Genomic DNA, 15,711 nt, shown 5'->3' with positions numbered 1-15,711 from the left:
AGGCAAAAGTTGAGATGCATAAAAACTGACATTTATTCACACATAAAAGCACTCCGGTCAGCAGATTCCGGCAATATTGGTGGAGCTGGGGACAACCTGCCCAAACGCGCCCTCTGGTGGGGATATGCCCTAGATACTCCTCTTCTCTGGGCTCCCACTCTCCGGTCAAGCACACACTGGACCCACACCAGCGGAATAGACCCTGAGGTTGCGTCCACCTCCTTTACTCCGGTGTCCCTTGATGTTCCGCTCACACAATCACACTTGCCGCTGTAGATGTTCACTGTCTGCTGTCCCGGATCCTTCTCCCCACACACACACTGACTTTCCCTAGATATCTGGCCGACTCCTCCTCCCCGGTGGCAACAGCCGTCCCACCCGGCCACTAGGGGGTGCCCTAACACACAAGATCACATACAATAAAAGAATATGACACTTTTAATAATAACAATGCCGGGTAACTATGCTGAACTAGTAGGGGGTAGGCCCACCCACTACATGCCTCCCCTCTTAAAATCCGAGCCTCCCGGCAAGGCTCTTAACTATAAACACCTTAAAACATAAAAACCTTTTAGGTCAGTCCACACCAACAGCGGCACCAGTTCAGCGGCGCTCCCGGTCTCTAGGGGCGCTTAGTGACGCAGCAGCGCTCCCGGTCTCTTAGGTAGCGCCCGGAGGCTCAACAGCGCTCCCGGTCTTAGATGGGCGCCCGGAGGCTCAACAGCGCTCCCGGTCTTAGTTGGCGGGCAACGGACCCGTAAAACTTTTAAAAGAACTTCTGCCGGTTAAACAGCACCGGACTTAAACAACAGAGGGCAGGGTAGACTTACTCTGGGGGCCAGGCCCGCTTCCATTCCTCCGCTTGCGCCTGGATATAGGCCCCCAGAGATTGTCCCGGCTGACGGCGGATCCTTCTGAAGGACACAGGGGCGAAAGGTGGCTCCACTGGCGCAGCTGCTGCAGCTCCTCGCGGGGGTGATGGCGTCGCTGCCCGGGACGGTGGTGGCGCGGGTGGCGACGCATCCAGCATGATGACCGGCTTGTTGGTAACATTTTGCGTTACCGCTACCACGGATGGGATCTTCTCCGGGTCAAGGGTCGGTTCAGTCGCTGTTTCCGGGGCAGCAGCCATGATGCGCCGGGGGTGAGAGGGCTCGGACGGGACCGGTCTGGCATGGCTCCGGCGCCGCTCTTGTTGTTCCTCCCAGTCAATCTCCTGTTGCCACTGCTCCGCTTCCCGGGTGGTTGGCATGCGGGAGACACAAACGGCAAACAGGCCGCGGCTACCTGCGTCCGGCAGGAATTGAACCCTCTCGCCCGGCCACAGGGTATGGAGTCGCTTGGGCAGTCCTTCCACGTCCAGATGAACTCTGTTGTAAAAATAGTCATCCCCGGTCTCTACTTCTCGGATGAATCCATACCCCTCCTGTTGGTTGAACTTAACAACCACTCCGGTAACAAACTGCTGGGCCAGTTCCTCACCGCCAGGACCGGACAGCATCTCCCGGACAATGATCTCGGCCAGGAGACGTTCCTGAACAGGGTCAGGCTTCGGGGACGGAGCTCTGGGGTACGGTACCGTGGACGGAACAATGACAGGGTCCCACACAAAGCCCCGGTGATCTTTCTCCAGTATCTGGGCAGCCACTTCACCCGGCTCCGGTACATGACTAGGTGATGGGGTGGCGGCATCAAGCTGTGGAACCTCCCACGGGAAGACTGCAGCCCCCGGACGGCTTGGTATTGGTGGCGTAGCATAGGTCGCCTTCACTTCCGTGATGGTACTCCCGGTCTGTGCGTCCCAGGAGGTCTTCCAGGAGACTTTATCCGGGCGTGTAGAACCTCCCGGTCCGATAGGAAGGTCCACCAACGCTGCCTCACCGGCAGGAGCGAATCTGGGTCGGCCCCGGCCTAGGCTGATTAAAGCCATAGTGGTGGCCAACTCCTCTGGTTGTCCAAAGGTTTCCATCGCTGTCTCTGACAATCTCACTTGTAACGGCGGTGATGTCAATGCTGAGACTGGGAAGAGTGGAGGCGGGCCTTCGTTTCCCGCTCTTAAACGGACTCCACCCCCAGCCTCACGCATCATCTTGACTCCTCCGCTGAGGTACTTCTTTTTCTTCTTCTTCAATGCCCTGGAGCTGGCGCCTCCCCTCTTTGGGCGGAGTACTCTGTACTTTTTCTTCGGCGTCGGCCAGCCCCAGGCTCTTCTTTTGGCGACAACTTTTCGCGCCTTTTCTTCTTCCTTACAGATAACGGCCTCCTTGCCGCCATCTTGTACCCGGTCCAACGTTACGGGCACTGTGTTCTCTTTCCACCACGGGACTGGAAATCTTGCATCATGGTCCGGATCCTGTGCTCCAGGCACGACCTGATCTCCCGCTTCTTGGGTCCCTGGCAGGAGACTCGGATCCTGCCGACTACGCCACATGAAGTGACCAGCCAGGGAGGCCTCTGGCTGTGTAGTCGTGGCAGCACTGTATTCAAGGCACATCCCTGGCTTCATCACTTCTTCAATACTGGGACAGTGTGTGTCAGTATCTTCATCGGCCGATGCACAAAGAGTCTTCAGGCAAAAGTTGAGATGCATAAAAACTGACATTTATTCACACATAAAAGCACTCCGGTCAGCAGATTCCGGCAATATTGGTGGAGCTGGGGACAACCTGCCCAAACGCGCCCTCTGGTGGGGATATGCCCTAGATACTCCTCTTCTCTGGGCTCCCACTCTCCGGTCAAGCACACACTGGACCCACACCAGCGGAATAGACCCTGAGGTTGCGTCCACCTCCTTTACTCCGGTGTCCCTTGATGTTCCGCTCACACAATCACACTTGCCGCTGTAGATGTTCACTGCCTGCTGTCCCGGATCCTTCTCCCCACACACACACTGACTTTCCCTAGATATCTGGCCGACTCCTCCTCCCCGGTGGCAACAGCCGTCCCACCCGGCCACTAGGGGGTGCCCTAACACACAAGATCACATACAATAAAAGAATATGACACTTTTAATAATAACAATGCCGGGTAACTATGCTGAACTAGTAGGGGGTAGGCCCACCCACTACACTGGTGATAAGGGTATTTCGGCATCGGTCCTTACTATGTACATCTAGCAGAAATGTTTCTCCTCTGAGAAGGAGAAGAGGCGACGGATTGAGATATTGGCAGATTCGCCAGCCCATAGAATATCGTAGGATCGGGATGGGCAAGGTTTGTCCAAGGGCCACAACCGGCCCTCTGGCTGTTGCAGTCCAGCCCATGGACCGATCCAGCCACTGGGTAGAAAACAGTGGACCACGTAGTGTACCATGCCCTCCCCCTTCGCCCGCTTCCCAATGTCACCGCTATTCGCATTCACAGATTCAGACACCGGTGAACATGTTGGTGGAGGAGGGGCTACTGGCTTCATCTTCCACCAATCAGAATGAGGCATAGGAGACGCGATGATGTCACATCAGCGCACTGGAGTCCAGAGCAAAGTGCTGGGGAAATGGGTGCGAGGTATCTGGTGTGTAGTTTTTCATGTGTATGTTATGTTTGCATGTATGTAAGAGGCTATGTGGGGGCTCATAATGTATATAGGGGTTTATGTGGGGGCTCAGAAATATATATAGGAGGCTATAAGGGGGCTCATAAATGTATATAGGAGGCTATGTGGGGGCTCATGCTGTGTATGAGGCTAAATGGGGCTCATTATGATTATAAGAGGGTATGTTGAGGCTCATGCTCTATTTAAGAGGCTATCTGAAGCTCATAATATATATAGGAGGCTATGTTGGGGCTCATACTGTATATAGGGGCTATGTGGGGACTCACATTGTATACAAAAGGGCTTTGTGGGAACTCACACTATATATAAAGGGTCTATGTGGGGGCTCACATTATATATAGAGGGGCTAGGTGGGAGCTCACATATATAGTGGGGCTATGTGGGGACTCACATTGTATTTAGAGGAGCTATGTGAGTGCTCACATTGTATTTAGAGGGGATATGTGGGGACTTATACTGTTTATACAGAAGCTAAATGGGGGTCTCATAATGTATATAGGCACCATTGTGGGGGCTCATACAGTTTGTAGGAGGCTGTGTCGAGGCTCAGACTGTAAATAGTGGAGCTGTGTGGGGGCTCATACAGTATCGGGGTGGCTAATACTGTATGTAAGTTGACAGCAAACAATTAATATTAATATAAAATAATAAATATATCTAAAATAATAAATATGATTAGTATTTTAATATTGAGTAGAATTAATTTCAGCCTATTGGTTCGGCCTCGACACCAGTCATGTACTGTCCCATTAGTCCTATGGTTTCCTATACACGGTTGTATTATGGCACCATACAATCTTCAGGCTGTTCAGAGCTTTAGTATGGCACCATGCCAAACCCATACTTGTACCTCAATATGAATTTAATTTTATATGGAGGCATTCATATAACAGAAAAAGAAAATGCCATGCTTTCTCAAATGTCACAGTCTTATACAGTACAATATGGAGGCACAATACCGTGGCAGATGGCGGTAGTACAAAGCCATAGTGACTCCCTCTATGTGATTTTCTACAGGCTATGTGTACATAAATATGCAAATCCAGAAAAAAAATTGCTGATCCCTAAGATAAGCTTATATTAAATGAAAGGGGGCGTTGTTAGTATGAGACATGTAGATTAGGAGAGCAGACTGTCAGTCATTTCATGTCTCACACTGGTAATGACCATAGATCTGACCAGCTCATTTACATATTTAGAATAATGTGGATTTCACTGGAAAAAGACATCGGATCGCAGATAACAATGTATCATTTTATTCGGCATCCTAAGACCCACATGCCAATATACACTGGAGATCAAAATTAGAGAACACTGTATGATCATTTGCTTTTTACAGAAATAACATAATCCACATTGATCACCATTTGAAGGTTCTCTGTAAGGGGTGCACCATGCCAGTAGAACAGTGTTTTACAAAACATCCAAAGATGATCAACATTAAACCTTTATTTTGCCCAAAAATGTGATGATGATAATTAGAGAACAGCAATGACTGTAGCACAGAGAAAGACTATAAGTATATTTTCTGCAGGTAACAACAGTCACCAATCAGTAGGACGTGTACAGGCTGTCTCTGTGAATGACTTCAGCACATCTGCAGCCACAGGACATCACTAGTCTCTCACACGGCTCTGGTGGGATTTTGGACCACTCTTCTTCCAGTCTCTTCCACAGTTCTTTGACTGTGGTGGGTTTCTTGGCCATAACTTTGTCACCAAGGATTTTCCAGAGGTTTTCCAATGGGTTTTGATCAGGACTCTGGGCTGTGGCCATTTCATTGTTTCAATGTTTTCAGTTTCAAGGAGCCGCTTTACCCGTTTTCCTGTGTGACAGGGGGCATTGTCCTGCATGAAAAATGCTGGCTGATTGAGTGATGAATAACAAGTAAGGAACCACGTGTTACTGAAGAAAGGTTCTGATCCACATTTGCATTCACTCTGCCATGTATCTGTATGAGAGGTCCAACTCCTGCTTCAAAAAACTCATGCTCTCAGCCCACTGCATACTTAGTGAGTGCTGGCTGTTTAACACAGCAGACACTCTCCAATAAATGCTTTGATAGGAGCTAGCTCTGATCATAGTGTATCGCCCCGGGGCTCGGCCGGCTGCCGAGCCGCTCGGATCCGTGCTCGTCGGTGGGTGGCTCGAGCTCCTCACGGACCCGGGGGTCACATCGCTCTGAAAGGGGGATTGGCGCTACACATAGGGACTTCGGTGGGGAGTTCCACCGCTGGAGCCGCGGTTGTTTGTAGGGAATTTGAGTTTGTGACGCCACTCACGGGTTGTGGTGAATGGATGGATATCACCGCTGCCGTTGACTAGGCTCCCAGGGACGGTGTTGCGCAGCTTGATGTTGACCCCTCCGTGGGTAGGGGGGATGATGGTCCAGGGGACCCGAGGGAGGTGCTGAGGCGGGGGGTTGGATGCGTGCTGGTGTGTCAGTGCGGCGCGGTGCGTGGCCCGAAGGCACCGTTGTACTCACTATTACAAACACGCTAGAGTCTCTGGTAAACCAAACAAGATGGTGGACGGTACCCGCAGCCGTCTGCGCTTCTCCCCCTTTGTAGGTTGGTGGTTTCCGCCTTTCTCCTGCACCTCACTTTTGTAGAAATGATGACTCCTATGCCTGAGCAACGGTAGTCCGCTCCCCAGCCTGGTGTGTGCCTGTAGAGCCCTTTTGCCTGCAGACGCTGGCCCGTCGGGTCTCTATGCCTCGGCGGGGGCTTTCTACCCCTATGGTTGGGCTGTTGTCTTCAGTCGGGTCTTAGGTGAGAAAGAGCCTAAAGTCCAGTCCTTAATCAGTTGATTTGACTCAGCCTGGTTGTTTCTGGGCCTCGTACTGGGTCTGAGTACCCCTCCTGGTGCTCCGGTTTCCAATCGGTTCCCCAGTTTGGTACCGGCGGGCCACCACCCGTCCCCGGTCCTTACGGTTCCACCGGCTGTAATCCCAGCTCCTGCAGGCGGCCACCACCGTCTGCCTCCTTGCCAGAGGTGACTGGGCTCCAACCCAGACACCTGGTGTTAGACTCTAGCAGACCTGGGCACAGGTCTGCACTTGAACTCCACTCCACTGTCAAGACTAATTATTTTTGTTTTTCCTGCCTCCGGGCATGTGTACTCCTTGGTGGGTGTGGCCAACCGCCTGGCTCCGCCCCCTGAACATGTGAACATCAAACTCGGAGGGAGGTGACAAGGTTTTTAAAGGTTGGCTGCTGTCACCTTATTAAGGGGGGGGTGTTTGTGTAAGGGCAGACCTGTGACTACCTGGCTAGTCCAGGGCGTCACAATAGCAGTTTATCCCCTTAAATACTTTGGTGAACAGCTACCACGGTATCTAAGGGTTTACAGTCTAAAAATTAAGAGCTGATACAGGATGGTGAACATCAGCGCTGCCTTAAAAATGGATGAGAGCAAATTATGGAAAGTGATTTTTATTCTACGCGTTTCAGAGTGGAAGTGGAAACTCCTTCATCAGGACTAAAGACACGAGGAAGTTCGGTTCGGTTGCATCAGCCTGACTTTAGATAAAAGTTCTATTTAGGTTCTGAAGTTGACCTGAACCTCAGTGGGAGTCACTAATTCGGCAGGTAAGGTCTCTGCCCACATACAGCGAGCCATAAACAAAATACTAGGGGGGAAAGGGTACGTGATATTTTTAATTTTTTTTTTGGTGCACACTACATTCATTCGAGCTGTTGTTAGCCCAAGTGTGAGCCGATCAAACACTGCAAGTGGCTTGCCCTGGGCTGAGCTCTGAGAGTACCCGAGCACAGTGATGCTCGCTGGAGTGGTCAGCATAAGTAAAGCACCAGAACTCCGAAATCGAGCTCTGTTTTTTTTTTTTGTGTAAAGTCTGTGTTCAAAGCGAACACTGAATACTGAACCACCAATTTGCTCATCTCTAATCAGGACAAATCACTCTGTATTGTGATTTGTCCTGATGAAGGAGTTTCCACTCCGAAACGCGCAGAATAAAAATCACTTTCCAGAATTCGCTCTCATCAATTTTCACGGCAGCGCAGATGTTTGTGCCTTACCAGTGGCATAACTAGAGTTTTCTATGGGCCCTGGTGCAAAATTTGGACCGGGCCCCCCCTCCACGTACACCGATACTTAGACGGGCTTTGCACGTTGCGACATCGCAAGCCGATGCTGCGATGTCGCGCGCGATAGTCCCCGCCCCCGTCGCAGGTACGATATCTTGTGATAGCTGGCGTAGCGAAAATTATCGCTACGCCAGCTTCACATGCACTCACCTGCCCTGCGACCGTCACTCTGGCCGGCGGCCCGCCTCCTTCCTAAGGGGGCGGGTCGTGCGGCGTCATAGCGACGTCACACGGCAGGCGGCCAATAGCGGCGGAGGGGCGGAGATGAGCAGTATGTAAACATCCTGCCCACCTCCTTCCTGCCACATAGCCGCCGGCGGAAGGTAAGCTGATGTTCCTCGCTCCTGCGGCGTAACACAGAGCGATGTGTGCAGCTGCAGGAGCGAGGAACTACATCGTACCTGTCGCTGCAGCATAATTATGAAAAAGTCGGCGCCTGCAACGATGATACGATAACGACGCTTTTGCGCTCGTTAATCGTATCATCTAGCATTTACACACTACGTTCTCGAAAGTGACGCCGGATGTGCGTCACTTTTGATTTGACCCCACCGACATCGCATGTGCAATGTTGCAACGTGCAAAGCTGCCCTTAGGGTATGGGATAATGACACTGACACTCGGGGTACAGGATAATGACACTGGCACTTGGCTCTTACCCTCAGCACCCAGGTTTCCCATGATCTGATATCCATCTTGTCCTCGGCACCCAGCTTCCCCATGCTCTGCTATACATCTTTCCCTCCGCACCCAGCTTTTCCATAACAGAGCATGGGAAAGCTGGGTGCTAAGAGAAGATATATAGCAGAGCATGGGAAAGCTGGGTGCTGAGAGATGTACAGCAGAGCATGGGAAAGCTGGGTGCTGAGAGATGTATAGCAGAGTATGGGAAAGCTGGGTGCTGAGAGATGTATAGCAGAGTATGGGAAAGCTGGGTGCTGAGAGATGTATAGCAGAGTATGGGAAAGCTGGGTGCTGAGAGATGTATAGCAGAGTATGGGAAAGCTGGGTGCTGAGAGATGTATAGCAGAGTATGGGAAAGCTGGGTGCTGAGAGATGTATAGCAGAGTATGGGAAAGCTGGGTGCTGAGAGATGTATAGCAGAGTATGGGAAAGCTGGGTGCTGAGAGATGTACAGCAGAGCATGGGAAAGCTGGGTGCTGAGAGATGTATAGCAGAGTATGGGAAAGCTGGGTGCTGAGGGAAAGAGCCTTTTTCCTTCAGCACAAAACATTCCCATCTCACGCTTGTATCTTTGTCCCCCTTGTATATCTCCAAATACTATAATGGCCCCAACATAGCCTTCCGTATAATATAAAGGGTCCCACATAACCCTTCATATGTTAGAATGCACCCCCATAGTCCTCCATGTATTATAATGCATTTCCCATAGTTCTCCATGTATTATAATTCACCCCATAGTACTTCATATATTATACTGCACCACAGTCCTCCATGTTTAATAACACACACCCATAGTCCATGTATAAGGTAGCCTCCATAGTCCTCCATATATTATAATGTAGCCCCCATAGTCCTATATGTATTATAATGCAGCCCCATGAATCATATTGTATTATGCAGCCCCATACTCCTCCATGTATAATGCACCCCTATATTCCATGTAAAAGGTGTTCTTCATTTTGTATTATGCAGCCGCATAGTCCTCCATGTATAATGCACCCCTATATTCCATGTATAAGGTGTCCTTCATTTTGTATTATGCAGCCCCATAGTCCTCCATGTATAATGCACCCCTAGTCCATGTATAAGGTGTCCTTCATGTTTATTATGCAGTCCCATAGACCTCCATGTATCACGGAGTCAGCACCTCCAGGCCTCCATGTGTCATGCAGCCAGCAAAATAAAAAAAACAAGTACCTCTCTTCTCCTTCCGACCCCTGCGACCACGGTAGTTACGCCCCTGCCCCCATATTTCACACACCCTGCTCCCCATACAGCCTGCACCCCCATATCATACACACTACACCCCCACATCTCACACACCCTGCTCCACATACAGCCTGCACCCCCCAGATCACACAAACTACACCCCCATATGTCACACACCCTGCTCCCCATACAGCCTGCACCCCCATATCACACACACTACACCCCCATATCTCAAATACCCTGCTCCCCATACAGCCTGTACCCCCCAGATCACACACACACTACACCCCCATATCACACACACACTACACCCCCATATCCCACACACCCTGCTCCCCATACAGCCTGCACCCCCATATCACACACACTACACCCCCATATGTCACACACCCTGCTCCCCATACAGCCTGCACCCCCATATCACACACACTACACCCCCATATCTCACACACCCTGCTCCCCATACAGCCTGCACCCCCCAGATCACACACACTACACCCCAATATGTCACACACCCTGCTTCCCATACAGCCTGCACCCCCAGATCACACACTACACCCCCATATCTTACACCCTACTCCCCATACAGCCTGCACCCCCAGATCACACACACTACACCCCCTATCTCATACACCCTGCTCCCCATACAGCCTGCACCCCCCATATCACACACTACACCTCCATGTCACACACCCTGCTCCCCATACAGCCTGCACCCCCCATATCACACACTACACCCCCATGTCACACACCTTGCTCCCCATACAGCCTGCACCCCCCAGATCACACACACTACACCCTCATATGTCACACACCCTGCTCCCCATACAGCCTGCACCCCTAGATCACACACACTACACCCCCTATCTCACACACCCTGCTCCCCATACAGCCTGCACCCCCCATATTACACACTACACCTCCATGTCACACACCCTGCTTCCCATACAGCCTGCACCCCCCATATCACACACTACACCCCCATGTCACACACCCTGCTTCCCATACAGCCTGCACCCCCCATATCACACACACTACACCCCCATATGTCACACACCCTGCCCCACATATCTCACCCTGCCTGTACCCCAACTTACCCCTCTCAAACACTCTGCACCCCTTCACATCCTTGTGTCACAGTCTGCAGCCCTCATATGCCACTCACCCTGCAGCCCCCCTTCCCCCTCATGTCCCCTCTTACCAGTTATCATGTGTCCAAATCTCTTTCAGGATTCAGTATCTCTTGCTTTCTGCCTGGCATCCTGTGTCTCCTCCCACACAGTCACATGGGCGTGACATCATCGCAGGTCCTGCAGGATGGATTATTCCGTCTGCTGTGCAGGTCAGGAGCACTCCTGCTCTGCTGCAGCTCAGAAACGGCTGGTGGGCCTCTCCAGGTCAGGGGCCACTCTACTGACACTGGGCTCCTCTGACTCACAGGCCGGCCCCCTGACGGTCGCATTGTCGGCCACTACACAGCGGCACTACACATAGGGGCCCCGCAGCCGGCTCTGCAGAGCGGCTGCCGGGCCCCTATAACCCTGCGGGCCTGGTCGCAGTGGCGACCTCTGCGACCGCGGTCGTTACGCCCCTGTGCCTTACCATCCTATATCAGCTATTCGATTTCCCAAGGTCTGCAGCAGCCGTGTTTACGCTCTTGAAGTGTTGTGTCTCACGCAACCCCACCAGGTGAGCAATTCACTTCTGTTTTCACCAAGACCATCACATAGTGAAGACCCTATTGGCTTGTCTCCTCCATATTGCAGTGTAAAATCTGGAAAGAAGGTAACCCATTGGACACTAAAATTACTGGAAGCCGGGGCCTATGGGTACACCCAAATTGGTGTTTTAGTATACTTCCCAATTACATGGATCTGTGTGGAGCTCAAGAACGTGGTTTGGCTACTTTGCCTCTTAGAATCTGCCGCATTCTCACCGAGCAGGGTCACTAGTGACTTATATATTGGTTTCTTTTCCTTTTTTAAATACAATTTCTTATATATAAATTGAATAAAACATGATTCCTTTATGCAAGATAATTCTAAAATTGCTAAATCGTTTTCTCTCCGAGCACAAAAAATATTGATATTGTAGGGAGAAGTATTCATAACTCATAACGTTGTTTTTCTGTTTTCATGTCTGAAGATGAATACACATTCCATATGTAGTTTGTTCCTTTGCAGTTGACAGGAACAAAACTCCTGCCACCCAGATGGCCAATGCCTACATTTTATAGCATCGTGTTTTTTTACAAAGCCAACCCTAATATTTCACTCTCTGATGGTTAGCAGATGGGCCTTTTCACCACCTTTACTGATGGACAGTCACATGAAAAAAGAGCAATATGGAATATTTAATTAATTGCCACTAATAGTAAAATTGAACAAATGCCAGATATAAAATTATTTCTATTGGTGTTAGTCTGAGATGATACCCGAGAATGAAGGCCTGATACTGAAGATTATTTTTCTTGATTTTTTTTTTTTTTCCTAAGCACAGAGATTGAACTCTTAAAAAAGTCATACAAGTTTGTAATGGCGTCTGTACAGAAGATGCTTGGGCGGAAAAAAAAATTCTGCTTCACTGCTTCTGCAGATATATTATCTGATGTACCGTATGTAAAGCTCTGCGGAATACGTTAGCGCTATATAAAAATAAAAATGTATTTTATTTTATTTTTTTCTTAAATTATTGTTTTGCCAATAGAAAAGCAGATGCTCTAAAACATATTTTCCAAATCTTTTATTTTTTTTTCCTAACTGTTTTACCTTAGTACCAGAAAAGTAGCAAAATAATATATTATAATATTTTACTATTCTTGCGTGTAAATTATTTGAAATGTAAATGTGGGAAAAGGAAATAACTCAAATTAAAAAATAAAATAAAAAAATAAATTCTAATTCATTCTGACACATTGCACCACATATATTTTTTAGAACTTTGGGAATTCCTTTTTACGTTTTTCCACCATGCAGTAAGAATTAGGCTATGTTCACAAAATGCAGATTTGGTGCAAAATTTTCTGCACCAGATCTGCACGCTGTGGCAAAAAAACTGCTTCAAAAACCGCAGCATGTGCACAGGGCCTTATTGCTGCCGTAAAATTCTAATGGATGGATTAAGGAGTTGGTCATCCCATTAGTTGCCCTAGAGCGGGTTGTACATTGCATGACATAGTGAATCTTGTTGCAGAACTTGGTGTTTATATACTAAATGTTTTCACCAATTATTTTCATGTTAAAGTGGAAACATAATGTAATACTGGCTCCAGACGGGAATAAAAACGTTTTTTATTTTTTTAATTTCGTCTTTCTATTGTGAAGATATTAGCCATGAAAGTATTTGGCATCTAATGACAACTTTTGATAAGTCCATTTAGATATTAGTAGAATGTTTTCACTAGGGGTGTGTACTTCTTCCCCTGTATGATGCTGACCAATCATAAGCAGGCAGCAGCACTCAGAAGAAAAAAGAACATGCCCCTAAAACAGATTTCTCAATATGTGAGACATTTATTCATTTTATTTACTTATATAGGGCTATTAATTTCACACCACTTTACCTTTACAGATGTGATTATCACTTTCTCCATTGAGGCTCACAATTAGACATGAGCAGACCTGTTAAAGTTTGGTTTGGCGGGTTCAGCCGAACTTCAGATAAACTTGTGTTTGGGACCCAGACGTAACCTGAACCCTAATTGAACTCACCAATTGGGAAGTTCGGGTCTCTGCCCAATTGAAGCCAGCCATAAACAGATCACTTCCGGGGGCAGATGGGCGGGGTTTTTCCAATTTTTTTTTTGTTGCCCACTACATCCGGTTACGTTGTTGTTACCCCCAGTGTGAGCAGATCAAACATTGCAGCTCGCACTGAGATGAAAACCAAGTGTACCTGAGTACAGCAATGCACACATGAGTGGTGTTCATACGTAAAGGACCAGAAGTCTGAATGCAAACTCTGTATTTTTTTGTAAAGTCTGTATTTGGTATGAACACCGAACCTCGGGTTCGCTCATTTCTACCCACAATCTAAATTCCCTATTAGTATGTCTTTGGAATGTTGGTGGAAACTGGAGAACCTGGAGGAAGCCCACACAAACATGGGGAGAACATACAAACTCCTTGCAGATGTCGTCCTTGGTGGGATATGAACTCAAGACCCCAGCGCTGCAAAACTGCAGTGCTAACCACTGAGCCACCATGCTGCCCTATAATCACACATGTCTGCTCTGCTCAGGTAATTTGTACTCATTCTCCTGTGAGTGCAGGCTGTCATTACATCTCACACAGGAGAAGTCTGTTCTGGGCTACACCTGTGTGTGATGAGCACACTGATCTGATCTCACTGGTGAGTGATTACAAGTTGTCCTGTGAACAACAGACAACAGTGTGATTACTGACACATTTCCAGATAGGCAGTATAGGGAGAAGGGGCAGTACAACAGAGGTTAGAGTGCTATGAGAAGAGGAGAGCTGATAGAGAAGATTGCAATGTGACACAGCTAATCTCAGCTGTACTGGCCCTACCCCTACACTGACTCATGCAGAAAGTTAAACCAAGAGATCACAGATGTATCCTTACATCTCGCACACTGAGAAACCTAAGCTAAGGTGGGTTTTTTTTCTTTTTCTCCTGTGTTGCTGCTTGCTTATGATTGGTCAACATCATACAGGGATAGGAAGTACCTGGCACCAGTGAAAACCATCTGAAAATACCGACATGGACTTAACAAAAGTTAACTCACTAGGTGCCAAAAACTTTAATTGCAAATATCTTCACAACTGAAAGGTGAAATAAAAAAACAACAACCCTCTTTTATTACATTCTGGAGCCACTACTACATCTTGTGTCCAATTGAACATGAAACATTTGGCAATAGGTCCTCTTTAAAGTAAATATGTGTAATGCATTTTTTCCTGATTTGCATAACAGTTCAACATTACATTTCTCTAAAACATAAATCTGGATTTCTAAAGTAAAAGTATGGATTTAGTCAGGATTACAGTGCCTTTACATAGAGGACATTAGCTTGGGGTGTAAAAACCTGATGGCAAGTCCCTTTTAAAGGCCATTCACTTACTACAATGCTTTTTTTATTCTTTCTCTGTAAAGAAACATCCAACATAGAATCATACACTAAATACAGTCTGTTTTATGTGATAGTGACTTTTTTTCCTAGTTAAAGAGAAAAAGTAAAAGATATTTTGTAAAAGCCCCGTTACACACAACGACATATCTAACGATATGTCGTCGGGGTCACGGATTTCGTGACGCACATCCGGCCTCGTTAGCGACGTCGTTGCGTGTAACAGCTCCGAGCGAGTGTTAACGATCAAAAATACTCACCTAATCGTTGATCGTTGACACGTTCATTTTCAAAATCTCGTTGGTCGCTGTGGACGTAGGTTGTTCATCGTTCCTGAGGCAGCGCACATCGCTACGTGTGACCCTCTGGGAACGACGGACAACAGCTTACCTGCGTCCTCCGGTAACAAGGTGGGCATGCCTTTACTCCGGCTGGTCACCGCCCCTCCACTTCTATTGGTCGGCCGCTGTGTGACGTTGCTGTGACGGCGCACGAATCTCCCCCTTAAGGAAGAGGATGTTCGCGGCCCACAGCGACGTCGTTAGGAAGGTAAGTACGTGTGACGAGTTTTAGCAATATTGTACGGGCATCGATTTGCCCGTGACGCACAAGCGACAGGGGCGGGTGCTTTTACGAGCGACATCGCTAGCAAGGTCGCTACGTGTAAAGCCCCCTTAACTCTTTGTGCACAACCGTAATTGATAATGATTGTACTTCAAGTATTGGTGAGAGATAGACATTAAAGGGGCATTGACTTCCAGGTGGTCTGAGACTCTCCTTGGTGTTCCAAACATTAAGACACTGGTAAATATCTGATAGATATCTAGATACTGAGTATTTACAGAAATAATAAAAACATACATAATGCATTTTTAGGTTCTGGCAAGAGAGAAGATGGTTTCCGTACATTTACGTTTGAAGATGTGTTCAACAGTACATTTTACACCCAACAATATTATCATACATGGATTTCAGGTAAGAAATAGTTTTACTATTTATATATCTATTTATCTATCTATCTTCACCTGCGTCTGTCTGCCACATGTTTTTATTTACGGCTCATATAA

The 15,711-nt window shown here is 48.1% G+C and overlaps 1 protein-coding gene across 1 annotated transcript in view; it reads left to right on the top strand.

Annotated features, from left to right (window-relative positions):
• Positions 1–15,711, top strand: part of LOC142245858 (prolyl endopeptidase FAP-like) — a 164,861-nt gene that overhangs the window by 35,121 nt on the left and 114,029 nt on the right. The window contains exon 3 of the mRNA XM_075318841.1: positions 15,521–15,619. Within this exon, the coding sequence (XP_075174956.1) occupies positions 15,521–15,619 (99 nt within the window). The remainder of the gene's footprint in view (positions 1–15,520; positions 15,620–15,711) is intronic.

This window comes from Anomaloglossus baeobatrachus, chromosome 7 (genome assembly GCF_048569485.1).
Source record: "Anomaloglossus baeobatrachus isolate aAnoBae1 chromosome 7, aAnoBae1.hap1, whole genome shotgun sequence".
NCBI classification, from domain to species: Eukaryota; Metazoa; Chordata; class Amphibia; order Anura; family Aromobatidae; genus Anomaloglossus; species Anomaloglossus baeobatrachus.
The sequence above is the reverse complement of the archived record's forward strand: the minus strand, read 5'-3'. Positions and strand labels throughout refer to the sequence as shown.